The sequence below is a fragment of the Mustela lutreola genome, chromosome 2 (assembly GCF_030435805.1).
Source record: "Mustela lutreola isolate mMusLut2 chromosome 2, mMusLut2.pri, whole genome shotgun sequence".
Taxonomy (NCBI): Eukaryota; Metazoa; Chordata; class Mammalia; order Carnivora; family Mustelidae; genus Mustela; species Mustela lutreola.
The window spans coordinates 9306283-9321877 of NC_081291.1; the positions used below are offsets into that span (position 1 = coordinate 9306283).

Consider the following 15595-nt stretch of genomic DNA (forward strand, 5'->3'; position numbering starts at 1 on the left):
TGACTGCCAACGGGAGCTCTGGATCCCTTAGAAACTCAAGACAGTGATGAGGCCTTCCAGGTCCTTGGCTCCTGCAGGTGGACCCTCCTCATTCCGGCTTCAGCACCTGGGCAGGTAACATCTCCCCATGGTGGCCGTGTGCTGGGCACTTTGTCATCCTGTTCTGCCTCCCTCGCCTCCTTTCTGTGAGTGGTCTCTCTTTTCTGATCCCTTCAGCTGAATCCTCCAAGGGAGTTCTTTGCTGTCCTGACCCCCTGACCTGTACCACGGGCTAATTCACGTGAATTGTTTGGCACAGCACCTGTCGTGCATCTGAGTGGGCCGTTCTCGCCAGCCATTATATTTATTGCTATTATGATGAGGTTGATGTGCCCCGCCCTGCCCTTGGCTCCAACAGTCTTTGCCCTTTTGCTCTCCCTGTGAGGATCTCCTGCCCTCCCCCTAGTCTCCTGAGGGCTCCCAAGCCTGTGCTCACTCGCAAATGGCCAAGGAAGGGGTCTGAGATACGAGCTCTGGGGCCCTGAGTCTTTCAGATGAGGGGGAAGGACGAGGTGGCTTGTGGGGCCACAGCAGAGATGCCCAGAGACCCCCGCAAGTCACAAGTCTCCCAAGCCTGGGGATGGAAGAGGGTGGACATCCTGGGAACCTTCCTAAGGTCCTGGCAGTGGTGTCCCCTGTTGGCTCAATGGCCACGGCTCCCTCCTGAACCTCCCCGCACGAACCAGAAGGTGGTTAGTTCAACCAGAATGGACTTGAAGCTGGTTTTTTCTGGGTCCCAAGACTGTGTGGTGTTTGGGGGCAGGGCTCAGCCTTGGGGTCTTGTAATTATCCCAATGCACTCATCCATATTATATATTCATAAATCAACAGCCAAGAGGCAGGGAAGTTCACGCTGCAGAGCTGGCCCCAGAACTGTGGCTTTGGGCTCCCCCGTCTCCCTAAGTTGCCCTCCTGAGGGGCTGCCCTTGTCCCTGGGGTCCCCAATTCTCCCTCTTTGGTCACGGTCAAGTGCTGGCCCCAGTTAGCTGTGGCTCTTGGGACCGCTGCTTCTGGAAGATTCCCCCATTCTCCACCCAGCCAGGAGTTACCCAGAGAGAAGCTGGTGGGAAACTTACCCCAAACTCCGTCACGAGGATGTCGGTGATGCTGCCCAGAACAGTCACAAAGTCGAAGATGTTCCAGGCATCGCGGAAATAATTCTAGAATGGGGACCCACAAGACAGGGATGCCAACGCAGGGCTCCACGCCCAGCTGCCACGACCAGCCCCGGGGTACATTAGGGGAACAGCTGCCGATCATCCCGAGTGCCCACAGCATTTATGGTCATTCAAATGGCAAAATGCTGTGTGGGCTGCTCAGTATCATCTCCTCTGAGCTCCCCCTCCCTGGGACTAAACAGCTCTCCTGGCCCCAGAGGGGGGTCTCTGCAGCCTGAGTCAGCTCTGCTAGAGAGAGGGCTACCCTGTGGGCTTGCCTGTCCCTCTGACATATAGCTCCCTGACACCCCAGATGCTTTATAAATGATGTCACTGGGATCCTCACGTAGACCCTCGGAGAAAAGGATTATCAACCATTTTTTACAAGGTGGCTGAAGCTGAGTGAGGCCACTCGCCCATCTGAGGCAAACAGCACAGATGTGAAGAATCAGGATTTGAACCCAGGCCTGGGTGAGTCCAGAGTTTGTGTTCAAGACCCCACTCGTTATAGCACGCTCGCTAAGAGTGGGTTGTGGGTTCATATCCCTGCTTTGCTACCATCGTGCTGTGCGGCTGTGGGCCAGTGACTTAACCTCTCTGTTCTTCCACTACCTAATCTGAAAAAGAGATAGTAACAAGCACAAAGGCCTTCTGGCACACCGCAGGCTTCACTTCCTGGTCCCCCTCGTGGTTCTGTGGGGCCACGTGTCTCATTATAGCCAATGGGTTTTGAGCAGAGATGGTCTGAACCACCTCCTGGCCAGTGTCGGGCTCACCAAACTCTTTTAACCCTGGGCTTGGTGACTGTCCATGTTCCAGGTGGTGGCTGCTCTGTGGGCCTGGGTCCCTGTGTAACTATGAGGCAAAGAGCCTCCTCCCTTTGAATGTCAACAAAACATTTGTTGACCGAAGGGATTTAGATGTGGGGGTTGTTTGTTTCCGCTCGTAAACTAGATCTATCCTGACTGGCACAGCCCGGGCAGGGTGCTGGCTTGATCGGGTCACACAGGGACAGCACACTGCTGTGAAAATGATGAAATGTTTCCCACGGTTTGAGCTCACACTGAGCAGCACCTTTGAATCCAAGGGTCTGGTTGAAACAGACAGCCCTGCTCTCAAGGCTCAGGGCGACTCACACGACACGTAGGCCTTTCCAGCATCCTACAAAGCAGAGGCCAACAATGGGCTCGGGTCCCATACTGAGGGATCCGTTCCTTCTCTGAGTGTCTGACCCTGTGGCAGCCCTCTGCCTCAGAGAGAAGAACCCCGGCTTTGGAGCTGCGCTTTCCAAGATCAAATTCTTTCAGCCTGAGTTAAATGTCGTTGGAGTTGGACTGGTTGGGCCTTAGAGCCCCCTCCTGGAAGCCAGGGGTATAACAGCAATCAGATCAGGCATGTGAATGCAAGCGTGAAGTTTGGTTATACAGTAGGTGCTCAATGAATGGATGCTATTGAATACTCAGCTGAAAGGAATTCAGGTTTTACAGGCCCTTTTGGTGTTTTCATAGATGCTGCCAGGGCCCTGACCACCTCCCCTCATATTGTGACTACACGTCTTCAGTTACTCTGCCCAGGGGCATCCTCTTTGGATGGGAAATTAAAATTCTCTTTGTGGGAAATTAAAAGCTCCCCAGGGAGCAGCCCTTGACTCTGACTGATGGGCACTGGGGGATAACTACCCCAGCTCTCTCCTCCCCTCAAGTGAAAGAACTGTGACGTATGTGCTCTCTGCTGCCTCCTGTTGACCCTCAATGGAGCTGTGTCCCATAATACCCCCTGTACTGGCTGTCTTCTGGCTCCTGCCTCACTCCCCACCCACCACGCTGAACTTCCTGGGCTTTTCAGGTAAATTCCTTGCACTCACTCCTTATCTCAAGCTCTGTTCTGGGGAGTCTCAGTGAAGGCAGCTTTCTAGGTGTCTGGCCACAGGCCTCAAGCCCCTGGACTAGGAAGCTCCCCCCATCGCCTAAATTGCACATGGTGAACTTGGGGCTTCATCTACACTGGTGAGAGAGGCTCCACCCCCATGGGATGGTCAGGGGTGGAGGAGGTAGAAGCCCAGCCCTCGGGCAGAGCCACTTTCATTACCAAAAGATGGACTGGGGATTCAGAAATTGCATAGCACAGCTGCATCGTGCAGGTCCTGTGTCTGAGCCCACACCACGCTCCCCTCAGCCCTGGGAGGCTGGCATACAGCATTCCTATTTCTAGAGTTGCCTTGCTTGAGGCCAGGTAGCTAGAAAGAAGCTGGGGCAGGATTTGCACCCAGATGCGGGCACGCCAGAGCCCAATCCCCATCCCCCACGCATGTCCCGCCATCCATCCTGGTGGCAACCCCGGGACCCCAATGCTGAGTTGGTGCCACTGCTCAGGATGGAGGGTACCTCCCCCGCCTGCCTGGTGTTCAGCACAGGACCTGATAGCCCAGGCTGTCTCTTGGACTCGGCTGGGCTATTTGTTAAAGATACAGATTCCAGGGGTGCCTGGATGGCTCAGTGGGTTAAGCCTCTGCCTTCAGCTCAGGTCATGATCTCAGGGTCCTGGGATGGAGCCCTGCATGGGGCTCTCTGCTCATTAGGGAGCCCTCTTCCCCCTCCCTCTCTGTGTGCCTCTCTGTCTGCTTGTGATCTCTGTCTGTCAAATAAATAAATAAAATCTTAAAAAAATACAGATTCTGGGACCCCCACCTGACCAAGGGAATCTGAACTTCTGGTGTTGGCTCGGGGGCACCATTCAATTTTAAGAAATCTCCCCAAGCGGTCCTAAGAGGTAAGAGGGTCGGGAGCCTCTGCCTTGGAGGAGAAGGGGTGGGGGTGACAAGGCTTCCTGTGACCCTTCCTGGCATTTACGGGACACTCCATGCCAGGCTTCACCCTCGTTTTATCCAGACACACTTAATCTGTGCTGGGGTTTGCAGGGGCTCTTTTGAGGAAGGGGAAGACGACTGGCCCTTGCGATGGCGGGGGTGTGTGTGACACAGCCGAGATGTGATCTGAATGGAGGGCTCTCTGGTCCCAACAACGACACTCTTTGCTGTCTCAGGAAGCCATGGTGAGGAGCCAGCCTCCACCCCACTGAGAGCCTGGCTGGGGCCACCGACTGTAGACCATTCTCCTCTCCTCAGGGAGGTGGACTCAGCGGCTGGTGGGGAGGAAGCCATCTTGTATCGAGTCTGAACTCGGCCACTCACTGGGGGGGGGGGGCTTCTTGAAGTCACCCCAACACACAACCCCACCAGTTCAGGCTTTCTCCACTTTTTTTTTTTTTTTAAAGATTTTATTTATTTATTTGACAGAGAGAAATCACAAGTAGATGGAGAGGCAGGCAGAGAGAGAGGGAGAGAGGGAAGCAGGCTCCCTGCTGAGCAGAGAGCCTGATGTGGGGCTCGATCCCAGGACCCTGAGATCATGACCTGAGCTGAAGGCAGCGGCTTAACCCACTGAGCCACCCAGGCGCCCCCCTTTTTTTTTTTTTTTGGCTCTGAACCTCCTTGGCTGGGAAGACCTTCTTAGAGGAAGCTTTGTAAATGAATAAAACAAAATACCCAGGATGGCAAGGGCCCCTGTTATCTTTAAAATACGCTGATCACAGTATTTTTTTTCAGTGATCTAATTAATTAATACACTTCTTTGTTAACTCACTACATAACTTCTAACTATAGGTTTGAGAGTCATCAGCATCTGAAGTGAGGGTGAACATAAAAGAAATTTGGAGGTACCTGTGATCTCTTATCACGCCCCAAGAAAACATCTGATTTTTTATTGGGAACCCAGGCTGCACTGAGGGTAACATGGCAGGGGGCTGTCTGCCTTCAAGATGGAAGGAAATGTGAAAGTCCGATTAGTGGCTTGTGGAAAATAAAGATGTGGTTTCCCCCCCCCCGCCCCCCGTCTGATTTCACACACACTCCCCACACTGATCAATGGGCCTCTGGCTAAGACCTCCTGTATCAGTGGGAGATGAAGGCAAGCTAGTGGGGCCCCGACTACATTTAAAAAAGAAAGGCAGGGGTGTGTGTGCCTGGGTGGCTTGGTAGGTTAAGCCTCTGCCTTTGGCTCAGGTCATGATCTTGGGATCCTGGGATCCAGCCCTGCATCGGGCTCTCTGCTTGGCAGGGAGCCTGCTTCCCCCTCCCCTCTGCCTGCCTCTCTACCTATTTGTGATCTCTGTCTTTCTGTCAAATAAATAAATAAAATCTTAAAAAAAAAAAAAAAGAAAGAAAGGCCGGGCCATCAGTGGACACACAGCTTAGTGACAGGACACACAAGGGCACAAATCATCTCTGCTGTGTTTGGATGTCTGCCTGCTGCCTCCCTTGTAAAATGTACGTATTTCTGTGGATTGTGGTTTAGAATGGCTGGAATGCCATGGGCTTGGCCTGTCTGGATCTTGCTTTCCTTAAAGTGCATGGCAATTAGGCCCAGCGCTTTGGATCACTTCGAGGAATGACTGCACCAGGATGCGCAGAGGACCCAAGAACCCTCAAATGTTGGGTCTCGTTGCTGTCACTCGGCAAGCGTGCAAACACCTCCATGGGGTCTGTGGGCACTGGAGGGATGCTCATGCTACTGGGGTTGGGGGTTGGGGGTCCTGGGGCAGGTGGGGAGACCAACACCCCAGGACCCAGAGCCCCTCTGGACGTCCCCCACAACCCACGGCTCTAGCCCCAAGGCCGTGCTTACCAGAATCCCAAAAGCCATGACTTTCAGCACACATTCCAGAGAGAAGAGGGAGGTGAAGACGATGTTGAATACTCTCAGTGCGTTTTCATAAGCCACCGAGGCCCCATAGAACTGGAGAAGGGAAGAGAAAGACAGTGGAGTCAGCGGGCAGGGCGGAGGCTGGGGAGGCAGGTGGCTTCGCGACTATCCTGCCCCGGGGCAGGTGGGACTTGGACACTGGGCTTCCCAACATCCTGTGGAGGTGACCCAGGTCCCAGGCAAGCCCTCTGTGGGCTAGGCTAATCTTTTCACAGCAAAACAAGCACTTTCTCAAGTCCTGCCTTAGCATCCCAGATCCTAGGACTGCCTGCCTGATGGCACTCCTGGGGGGACGAAGGAGGACATGTGTAGCATCTTTCTGCAGGACTTTCTGTTTTTTTGTTTGTTTGTTTTTCCCCTTCAGATCTCTCTCTCTTTAAATCCTTACCTGTGAACTCCCATAAGATCACTCCCTAGCCCAAGACTTAGAAAACCTCCAGGACCCCCAAATCGTTCCTTGTATGCCTTTCTAGTCAGCAGCCCACCCCAGAGGTAACTTCTTCTTTTTTTTTTTTTTAATATTTTATTTATTTATTTGATAGAGAGAAATCACAAGTAGGCAGAGAGCAGGCAGAGAGAGAGGAAGGAAAGCAGGCCCCCTGCTGAGCAGAGAGCCCGATGCGGGACTCGATCCCAGGACCCTGAGATCATGACCTGAGCCGAAGGCAGAGGCTTAACCCACTGAGCCACCCAGGCGCCCCCAGAGGTAACTTCTATTCTGACTCCCTCTGAACTCTTCTTGCCCAAACTGTTTAATTAACGTTCAAGTTTATAACCTTGAGCCCTGAGAACCAGGTTACAGGAGACATGGCAGGTAGACGAAGAGGTTACAGTTCCCCATGAGAAAACCAACGCACCCGGCGGGGGGACCATTTTCCTTCAACTCATCTAGTTTCCTCAAGAAGTCCACAGCATAGGGGACAAAGAGGAGGGGCGAAGATGGAGTTGTAAAAGACAAAAACCAGAGAAAATGGGTAGCCATTTGGATTTTGGCTCAAAAAACAACTCCTGGGGCACGTGGGTGGCGTGGTTGGTTAAGCGTTAGATTCTTGATTTCAGCTCAGGTCACGATCTCAGGGTCGTAAGATCGAGCCCCATGTCAGGCTCTGAGCTCAGTAGGGAGTCTGCTTAAGATTCTCTTTCTCCTTCTCCCTCTGCCCTTCCCCACTTCTAAAAAACAAACAAAAACCCAACTCTTGCTGTAAAAGACATTTTGGGGATGTATCTTAGAGAACTGTCACTCATCTTGTTGAGCTTAAGAATATGGAGGAAGGGGCGCCTGGGTGGCTCAGTGGGTTAAGCCTCCCTCTGCCTTTGGCTCAGGTCATGATCTCAGGGTCCTGGGATCGAGCCCCATGTAAAGCTCCCTTCTCAGCGGAGAGCCTGCTTCTTTCCCACTCCCCCTTCTCCTGCTCTCTCTAATAAATAAAATCTTAAAAAAATTTTTATTTATTTATTTGATGGGAGTGGGGGCACAAGTAGGCAGAGCGGCAGGCAGAGGGAAAAGGAGAAGCAGGCTCTCCACTAAGCACGGAGCCTGATACGGGGCTTGATCCCAGGACCCTGGGGTCATGACCTGAGCCGAAGGCAGCTGCTTAACTGATGGAGCCACCCAGGTGCCCCTCTAATAAATAAAATCTTAAAAAAAAAAAAAAAAGAATAAGTAAGAAAACTTCTTCTTAGAAATACATACTGAAGAATTTAAGGGCAAAATACTGCGGTGTTTGTCATTTAAAATAATTTAAAAAATAGATGAAATGTCCAGAACGGGTAAATCCATAGAAACATAATGCAGATTGGTGGTTGTTGGGGGCTGGGGGAGGGACCCGGGGTAGGGGTGGCTGGTCATGAGGATGAGGGGGGTCCCTTTTTGAGGCAATGAAAATGTTCTGGAAGTAGGGAGAGGTGACGGTTGCCCAACCTGGTGAATGTACATTGAACTGCACACTTTGAAATGGTTAATTTTATGTGATGTGAATTTCACCTCAAGAAAACAGAGAAGGTAGATGAAGCAACCTTAGAACCGTGGGCACCTCTGGGTGCTGGAGACTAGGTACTCATGAGAGTGGGGTCTGGGGACCCGCGGCCCCAGTATCCTGGGGGATCCTGACTTGGAATGTCAGGATCCCAGCCCGATTCTGCTGAACCGAATTCTGCATGTTAATGAGACCTCCAGATGATCCGTGAACACACGGCAGCCTGAGAAGCGCTGTGCTATACTATTCTTTTCTCTTTGAAACTGCTCATGATTCTAACAATGAAAACATAAAAGAACTTGCTTATGGGGAAGCGTTTCAAGCAAAAATAGGCACTGCTTTTTTGCCAATCCAAAAATGAATAGCTTAAACATCGAGTGTTTTTGAAGTGTCAAGAGATATGCTCGTCTCTTTGCCTCAATGTCCTCATTCAATCCTTGTCCCCACCCGGGGACGGGAGGAGCGTGCTATTATGGTCATCCCCATTTTATTGACAGGGAAACTGAGGCCTGAGCATTGCTGGTCCCTTGCGCAAAGTTAAATGCTGAGATAAATGGCAGAGCTGGGCTTATATCCGGCCCTTTGGTTTCCAAACCACAGGGTGAGACGTTCTGACTTTTCACCCTGAAGAGGCTCTGTGGCCCCAAGAGTTGCGAGGTCCGTGCCTGCACCTCCTTCCTCAGTTTAGCCACAGGACATTTATAAAGGGCCTCCTGTGCCCTTAAGGGCAAGGATTCCTTGAACCCCAGGAATTCAGGGGTGACAGGGACTTGCCTGGGCCCTCGGAGCTCACAGGCTGGTGGGGGAGCGTGCCGGGCAACCCGACGCTGATATGATATGGCTCATGGGATCACTGGTGCTTGCAAAGACAGGTGCTTCGTGCAGTCATGGGAGGTCGGGAATGGCTTCCTGGAGATGCAGGTGGAAGGAGCTGGCCAGCCGAGGGGTGGGAACTGTGTGTCCGGCAGAGGGAACAGCCGGAACAGAGGCTCTGCAGTGGTGACGGAGTGTGGTCTGCCTGGGAAACTTGGGGCACATGGCCCCAGGGGGCCAGAGGAGGGCGGGTGTGAGGGGCGGGCACGCATGGGGCTTACGCAGGCTGGGGGCTCACCTTCATCATGAGCACGATGGTGTTGAGAGCGATCATGGCCATGATGGTGTACTCGAAGGGTGGGGACACCACGAACTGCCACATTCGGTACTGGAAACTCTGCTTGTTCTGGGGCATGTGTCGGGTCAGCGGTTTGGCACTGATGGCGAAGTCGATGCAGGCTCTCTGCAGGAGAGAGGCCGGTGGTGTGAGGGCCGGGGGTAGGAGAGCACCCCCCATCTCCCTGGCCACGGCTCTCGGGCACATCTGCTCGAGCCTGTCCCTAGCCGAGATTCCCCACTCCCAGAAGCCCTTCACCAGACCACTTTCTTTTGCCAGCAGCTGCGGCTCCTTGAGAAGTCATGGTCTGCCTGATCTTGCGCTAACATGCCCCTTGTGACCTCCCCGAATCCCCGCAGCAAACACGGGAAGTGGGTACTCTCGATAACCCTACTTTGCAGGGGAGGAAAAGAGAAACTCAGAGAGGTTAAGCCCCTTGCCTGACGCAGCACAACTGCCAAGTGGGCCAAACCTGAACCTGAACCAGAGTCTGATTTGAAGTCTGACCGTGCTTTCCTACTGAATATTTTGCTTCTTTTCCTCCTTTGCTTTACAGGAAGGAGGAATAATGGCTGCTTAGTCTTAGGGGCCAACAGAGCAGAGGAAGGATGGATTTCAGGTCCTCTTCCTAGCTTGGATGATTCTAGAAGGGCAAAGAGCCAGGTCTGTCCTCTCTGGAGGACTGGATTTTCATTCATAAATATTCACCACCCTGCCCTCGGGGAGATCATACTCCCTCACCCCGCTGATACCAGACATTGATGTGTGACTTGCTCTGGCTAATGAAATGTGGACAGAAGGGACACGTGTCCCTTCGGGGCACAGAGCACAAAAACTGGACCGGGGTTTGCCATTCTCTCTTCTTGATCTGCAGAGACTCAGAGGGTAACCAGAGTAAAGATGACGTGGACCAGAGTCCCCCAAGACATGTGGTGTTAAGCAAGAACTCCATCAATCCCTTTGTGGGTATCTGGCGCCGAGATTCTGGAACGGCAAAGCTATTCCAAACTGACTGATACAGACACCTGCGATTGGTGTGTCTTCCTCTGAGAACCCCAGGACGGGCTGTCCAGCAGATGGACTTCTGCCTGCAGGATGCTGCTGTGCCCACCCCAGATGCCCCCAAAAGCTGTTTCCTGGGTGTGTGTGTGTGTGTGTATGTGTGTGTGCGCATGTATGTGTGTGCGTGCGCGCATGTATGTGTGTGTATGGGGGGGGTGTCCTCAATTTTTAAACAAGGGATGCAGGCAGGAAGTAGCACCTCATTTTTCTCCAGGCTGTATTCCTCCATCATCTTGTCCCCCTGCTCCTGGAAGGTGATGATGATCAAGGCCACAAAGATATTGACGAAGAAGAAGGGGAAAACCACGAAGTAGACGACGTAGAAGATGGACATCTCCATGCGGTACCCAGGGCTGGGGCCCTGGTTCTCAAAGGTGGCGTCCACGGAGTGCTTGAGGACTCTGTGAGGGGTGGGGTGGAGAGAGGGGGCAAGTGGGTGGGTCACAGGAATGGGGGGAGATGTTAAGAGAAAACAGCAAAGAAATGAGAGTAGTCATTGTTTTCAGATGCCAATGACTGTGGTGACTTTACAAAGCCAGAAGTCTTCCCACCTCCTTTTGTCTGTGGGGAGGATCAAAAACAGCCTTTTGTCTGTGGGGAGGATCAAAAACAGCGTCCGTTACCTTCATCAACGCTTCTGGAAGGTTATTAAGTGCTGGGCATGATTTTATTTATTTTCTCGGCCACCCTCTCAGGGAGGTTACCACTGGCTCCTTTTTGCTCATGAGGAAATTAAGGTTTAACAAATTAAAGTGACCTCCTGAAGTTCACCTACTAAGGTCTGGCCAAGTTGGGATGGGAAACCAGGTTGGTGGTGATGGATGGGAGGGTGTATAGGGTCATGGAGACAGAAAGGAGTGTGTGTGGGGGCATTTAAGCACAGCTGGTGATCGGAGCCAAGAAGGGGTAGTGGGGATGAACGTGGGTGTGTATGTGCGTAGCTGCTCTGAACGGTTGCACAGATTGTGCACTGCTCAAGGGTTCTGTGCTTAAGGGGTGCCATTCATACTGTAGTCATGATAGATTTGTGTATTTATGATGACAACTTTTGGGCAGGTGGCCATGAAATACCTCATTTGAACAAAACCATTAAGTATATTGCAATGATTTTCTGACAGATGGAAGTGAAGTCTGCTGAGGAAGCGCTGTCTAAAAAATTTTCTCCGAGGTGCCGTATGGGCTAGCATTGGCCCCATGTAAGTGGGTACTGAGTGTGTGTGTGGGTGGGTGGAGAGGCACAGGAGGGCTGCTGTGTTTCCTGAGAGCAGGACGGAGGGAGGCGAGGACGAAGAGGGTGCACTGGAGTCCACTTGCATTTCTGAGACCTCTGGGAGGAGGGCCAGGACTTGGGTGAGGAGCGTGAGGCACTTGCCTTGGACACAAATTAAGGAGGTGCCAAACCTCTCAGTCATCAGGAGAAATATCATTTTACTGCAATATTTAAGCAAATTATTACAAATGCCAAAAAGACCTATGATGAAAAAAAAAAAAATCAACATTTGAAGTAAAGACAGGTCCAGCCCTGGACTTGCACATGATTCAGCCTCACCCAGGCCCTTGCTCTGTTCTGGGCGAAGAATGATCCTGTGGTCACAGGGACTTGGGAAATGTCATGTCCACACACCCTGGTCCTGGAGATCTGCACTCACCGGCACAGGAAGGGTTAAGAGATGGGCCTACCTGTGTCTAGGAAGCCTCCCTGCAAATTAGAAGCAATGCCCATTCCACAAACAGAGTCTGGCAGACGGAGCTCAGTGAGGGCTGGGTTCCTGTCCCACAGGCCCAGCCACACGTTGCGCAGGCTGGCGTTCCGGTGACAGCCCCTCACGCTCCTAGCGGGGTCTCCACCTTGGGAAGCCAGGAGCCAGCCTCTCCTCAGCCAGGCCTTCCTCAGTACTGGGCTCTCAGATCCTCCCCCGTCCTGCTCCCTAGCCGCCCCCCGCCCCCAGCTCCACCGTGGGGTTCTCTGGTGGGCCACTCACTGTGGCCAGCCTTCTCCCGTGGACACAGTGAAGAGAGTCAGCAGAGCCCACAGCACGTTGTCATAATGGAACTCGTATTTCTTCCACTGTCTGTCCCGTGCCTTCACCTCGTTCTTCTCGTAGAGGAGGTACTTGCCGCTGCCACAGAAAATGGGGGCCGTGAGTAAACAGAAGAAGGGGACACTCATCTCCAGCAGTCAGAGAGAGAAGAAAGAGGAAGAGGGGACCACCAGCCCCCACTGTGTCCCTCAGCCCAGGCAGCAGCCTCCAACGGGTCTCCCTGACGTCTGTTTGGAGACAAACCCCCACATGAGGCCGGACTCAAAGCCACGAGCCGACTCAGGACCAAGCACTCTCTTGTAACACAAAAACTTCCAGTCCTGCAGGTGGGAGCCTCAGCCTTGGGGGGTTGAGAGCAGGACGAGAGAGAGGCACATCTCTGGGTTCCTCAGGCCGGAGGGGGCGACTGCCGCTCCTTTTCAGGGCAGGACACAAGGCTCAGCCCCAGACATGTGGCCAAGTGTGTGGGGCCCTTCCAATGTCAAGACCCAGCCACCAAAACAAGAGGCTGCCATTCCCTGCCTAGTCAGGTTTTACACCGGGCGAAGGTAAAATTTACAGGGAGCTTAGTTAAAGGCTTAGCAATTTCTATCACGAGGCTGACCCAAAGATGGGGGCGACTTCTGGTCTACAGTTTCTCCTCCATGACTCCAGAATCTAGAAAATTATGAAAACTAAACACTTTTCTCTTAAGTCAGGGGTGGCAAGTTATGACCCGCAGACCAGATGTGCATCTGTTTCTGTATGGTCCACAAAGTGAGAACGGTTTTCTACCTTTTTCAGTGGTTGAAAACAAATAAAAAGAATGCATTCGTGACAAATTAAATTTGTCCGGCATTCACAATTTTCATTTCTAGAAATAAGAACACAGACATGCCCGTTTGTCCCCGTGTTGTGTGGCTGCTCTGCATTAGGATGGGAACGGACACGGGCTACTGAGGTCTATAGGCCCCCTAGAGATCAAGCACATAGGATCCGGCCCCTGGCAGACAAAATTTGTCTACTTCTGACCTAATTTGTTTGGCAATAAAACCTGACCCGACTAGACCTGAAGCTCTTCACCCTTGTCATTTGTCCCATTTAGTGCAAACAAGTGGCATGGTTCCCAGAAAACAAACAAACAAACACACAAAAACAAAAAATCAGTTTGATTACAGGGATGCCTTAGACCCAGCTAAGGGTGCGACTGATGTCCTATGTGTAACTCGCACTATTTGATCTTTCTAAAATCGCAAAACATTTTCACTTTGAAACGCCATCTGCCGGTAAAGGTTTTCCAAAAAGGGAATGTGGACGAATATGAATAGCCCTCCCGCGACAAAGGTGGGGACCAGAGCGATGCACGGCAGATGCAAACACCAAAACCTTTTCTTCCCACTCCAGTCCCAATCGGGTTGCACCTGGGTCACGTCCAGGGGGTTTCCAAGCCCAGGGGCGCTTCTGGCCCCTCCCCAACCCTCCCCTGGCCCGCCCCGGCCGGGACACACCGAGGAGAGCAGAGACCCACCGGCAATCTTTCTCGAACTCCTTGGACTCGTCAGTGCAGTGGAAGAACTTGCCCTTGAACAGCTGCACGGCCACCACAGCGAAGATGAACATGAAGAGCATGTAGACGATGAGGATGTTGAAGACGTTCTTGAGCGAGTTCACCACACAGTCGAACACGGCCTGGGGGGCGGGGGGCGGAGAGGAGAGAGGGCATGAGGGGCTGTGGGCTTGCCCGGCTTCTGCCTCCAGCAGCCCGTGGTACCAAACGTGTGGTCCGTTTGTCCACGTTCCAGACAAGCCCTTTCCTGTTGATTCCAGGTCCCTGCCTCCCTCTCTTCCTTCTGCCCACTGAGCAGTAGGGGGCGCTCCGGCTTTGGGAGCTGACCTCCCAGGCCCAGGAGATTCCATCCTGGGTGAGATGGCATCTTTCCATCATCTCTCAAAGAAGGCAGGGGTTCCTCTCGCAGCCTCTCCCACCCCGTTCTGCTTCTAACCATAGTGGGTCCTAACCACAAGTGGGTAAGGGTCCTCCAGCCCCCTGTAACTACAGGCCAGCTTTCCTGGGGGTGGGGGGTGAAGGGGGGGGAAAGAGTGCATAGCTTTCAGGGGGCTTGGGGAGGGGGCTGCCACCCAGAAAAGGGTGAAGAACCACAGCACCGAATAGGGCTGGACTGCATCGTACGTGTTTCAGTGCAAGCTTTCCTGCCCAAAGGACTGCCACATATCTGGGAGCACAAGTACCAAAGTCATGGGGGAGGGGCACATCCGGGCGACAAAGGACCTTCCTTTAGGTCCTGCAGGAGCCCAACGCTAAGTGGTGTTGAACTGCATGGTAACAAAATCATTCACTTTCCACTTTTTCCCTTCAGTCCTTTTGGGTGAAGGAGAAAGTCTTGCTTTGTTGCTACTGTGAGCACCTAACCCTGATACTTTTCTTTTTTTAACCTGGGAAGAGCAAGTACCCATGTCCGAAGCCTTTTTCAGGCAATCTTTCTGCCTAGATCTTAATAACCGTGTCTTTTTGGGGGAATGTATTTAGTTTTACCTTCTGTTAACATTGGGTTCCAATTTGAGAACCTTGGCATAGCATTTCCTTTTAAAACACATTCGTTTTAAAAAAAAATGAGGACTTTTCATGAAGTAGGAGATAATACAGGTGGCCTTCGGGTGGAACATCAGTGGAAAAGGTGTGTTTGAATGACTGGGTTGCATTTCCTTTTCTTTTCTCCCGTGTCTCCTGAATGACAAGCTTGGGAAATACTGGTTCATACTATTTTGGAACAGGAGATAATAGAGCCTAGAACAGACTGGTGAAAAGTAAAAAGTTGTGTGGGAGCAGAAACCCAGTTTCTGGCTTCCCACTTTATGGTTGTGCCCTATTTTATCCATATGATGTCCTCCTGTGAATTAGGAAAAGGGATCTCCACCTTAAGACATTTCATCTAATGGAAAACTGTCACAATACACAGATTTTGTTAGATCAACTCACTTTACTGCCATCTGCTGGAAAGTTCTAATAATAAATATATCCATATATGACGGATGTGATGTTATCAGCACCCCTTTCAATGTCGTGTCTTTGAGCAGCATGCAACCTGTCCAACTGTACATGGCAACCCAGACAGGCCTCCCACATACCCCAATCTCACCTTGAGCTTTGGCAACCGCTTGATGGTTTTAAGAGGTCGTAGCACCCGGAGGACTCGGAGGGATTTAATTGTGTTGATGTCCTTTCCTTTGCTATTGCCACTGTGGAGGGATGTTAGGGTATGGAGAGGGGAAGAGAGGGAGCAGAAGTCAGTCTGGATGGTGGGTGGCCCACAACTCCATGTGACCCCCCCACCCCCACCCTCTCAGGCCTAAGGGTCTGAGGGGAGCCTGGCACAGTCCTGCCCTTTCTGGGGAAGCGTGGTAAGCATTC

The 15595-nt window shown here is 52.2% G+C and overlaps 1 protein-coding gene across 8 annotated transcripts in view; it reads right to left on the bottom strand.

Moving 5' to 3' along the window:
* Positions 1 to 15595, bottom strand: part of CACNA1A (calcium voltage-gated channel subunit alpha1 A) — a 286734-nt gene that overhangs the window by 32879 nt on the left and 238260 nt on the right. For all 8 annotated transcript variants that reach the window (XM_059160169.1, XM_059160170.1, XM_059160168.1 and 5 more), the window contains 7 exons: positions 15324 to 15423; positions 13694 to 13854; positions 12127 to 12264; positions 10344 to 10545; positions 9044 to 9208; positions 5879 to 5989; positions 1116 to 1199 (listed from right to left, as the gene is read on the bottom strand). In XM_059160169.1, the coding sequence (XP_059016152.1) occupies positions 1116 to 1199; positions 5879 to 5989; positions 9044 to 9208; positions 10344 to 10545; positions 12127 to 12264; positions 13694 to 13854; positions 15324 to 15423 (961 nt within the window). The remainder of the gene's footprint in view (positions 1 to 1115; positions 1200 to 5878; positions 5990 to 9043; positions 9209 to 10343; positions 10546 to 12126; positions 12265 to 13693; positions 13855 to 15323; positions 15424 to 15595) is intronic.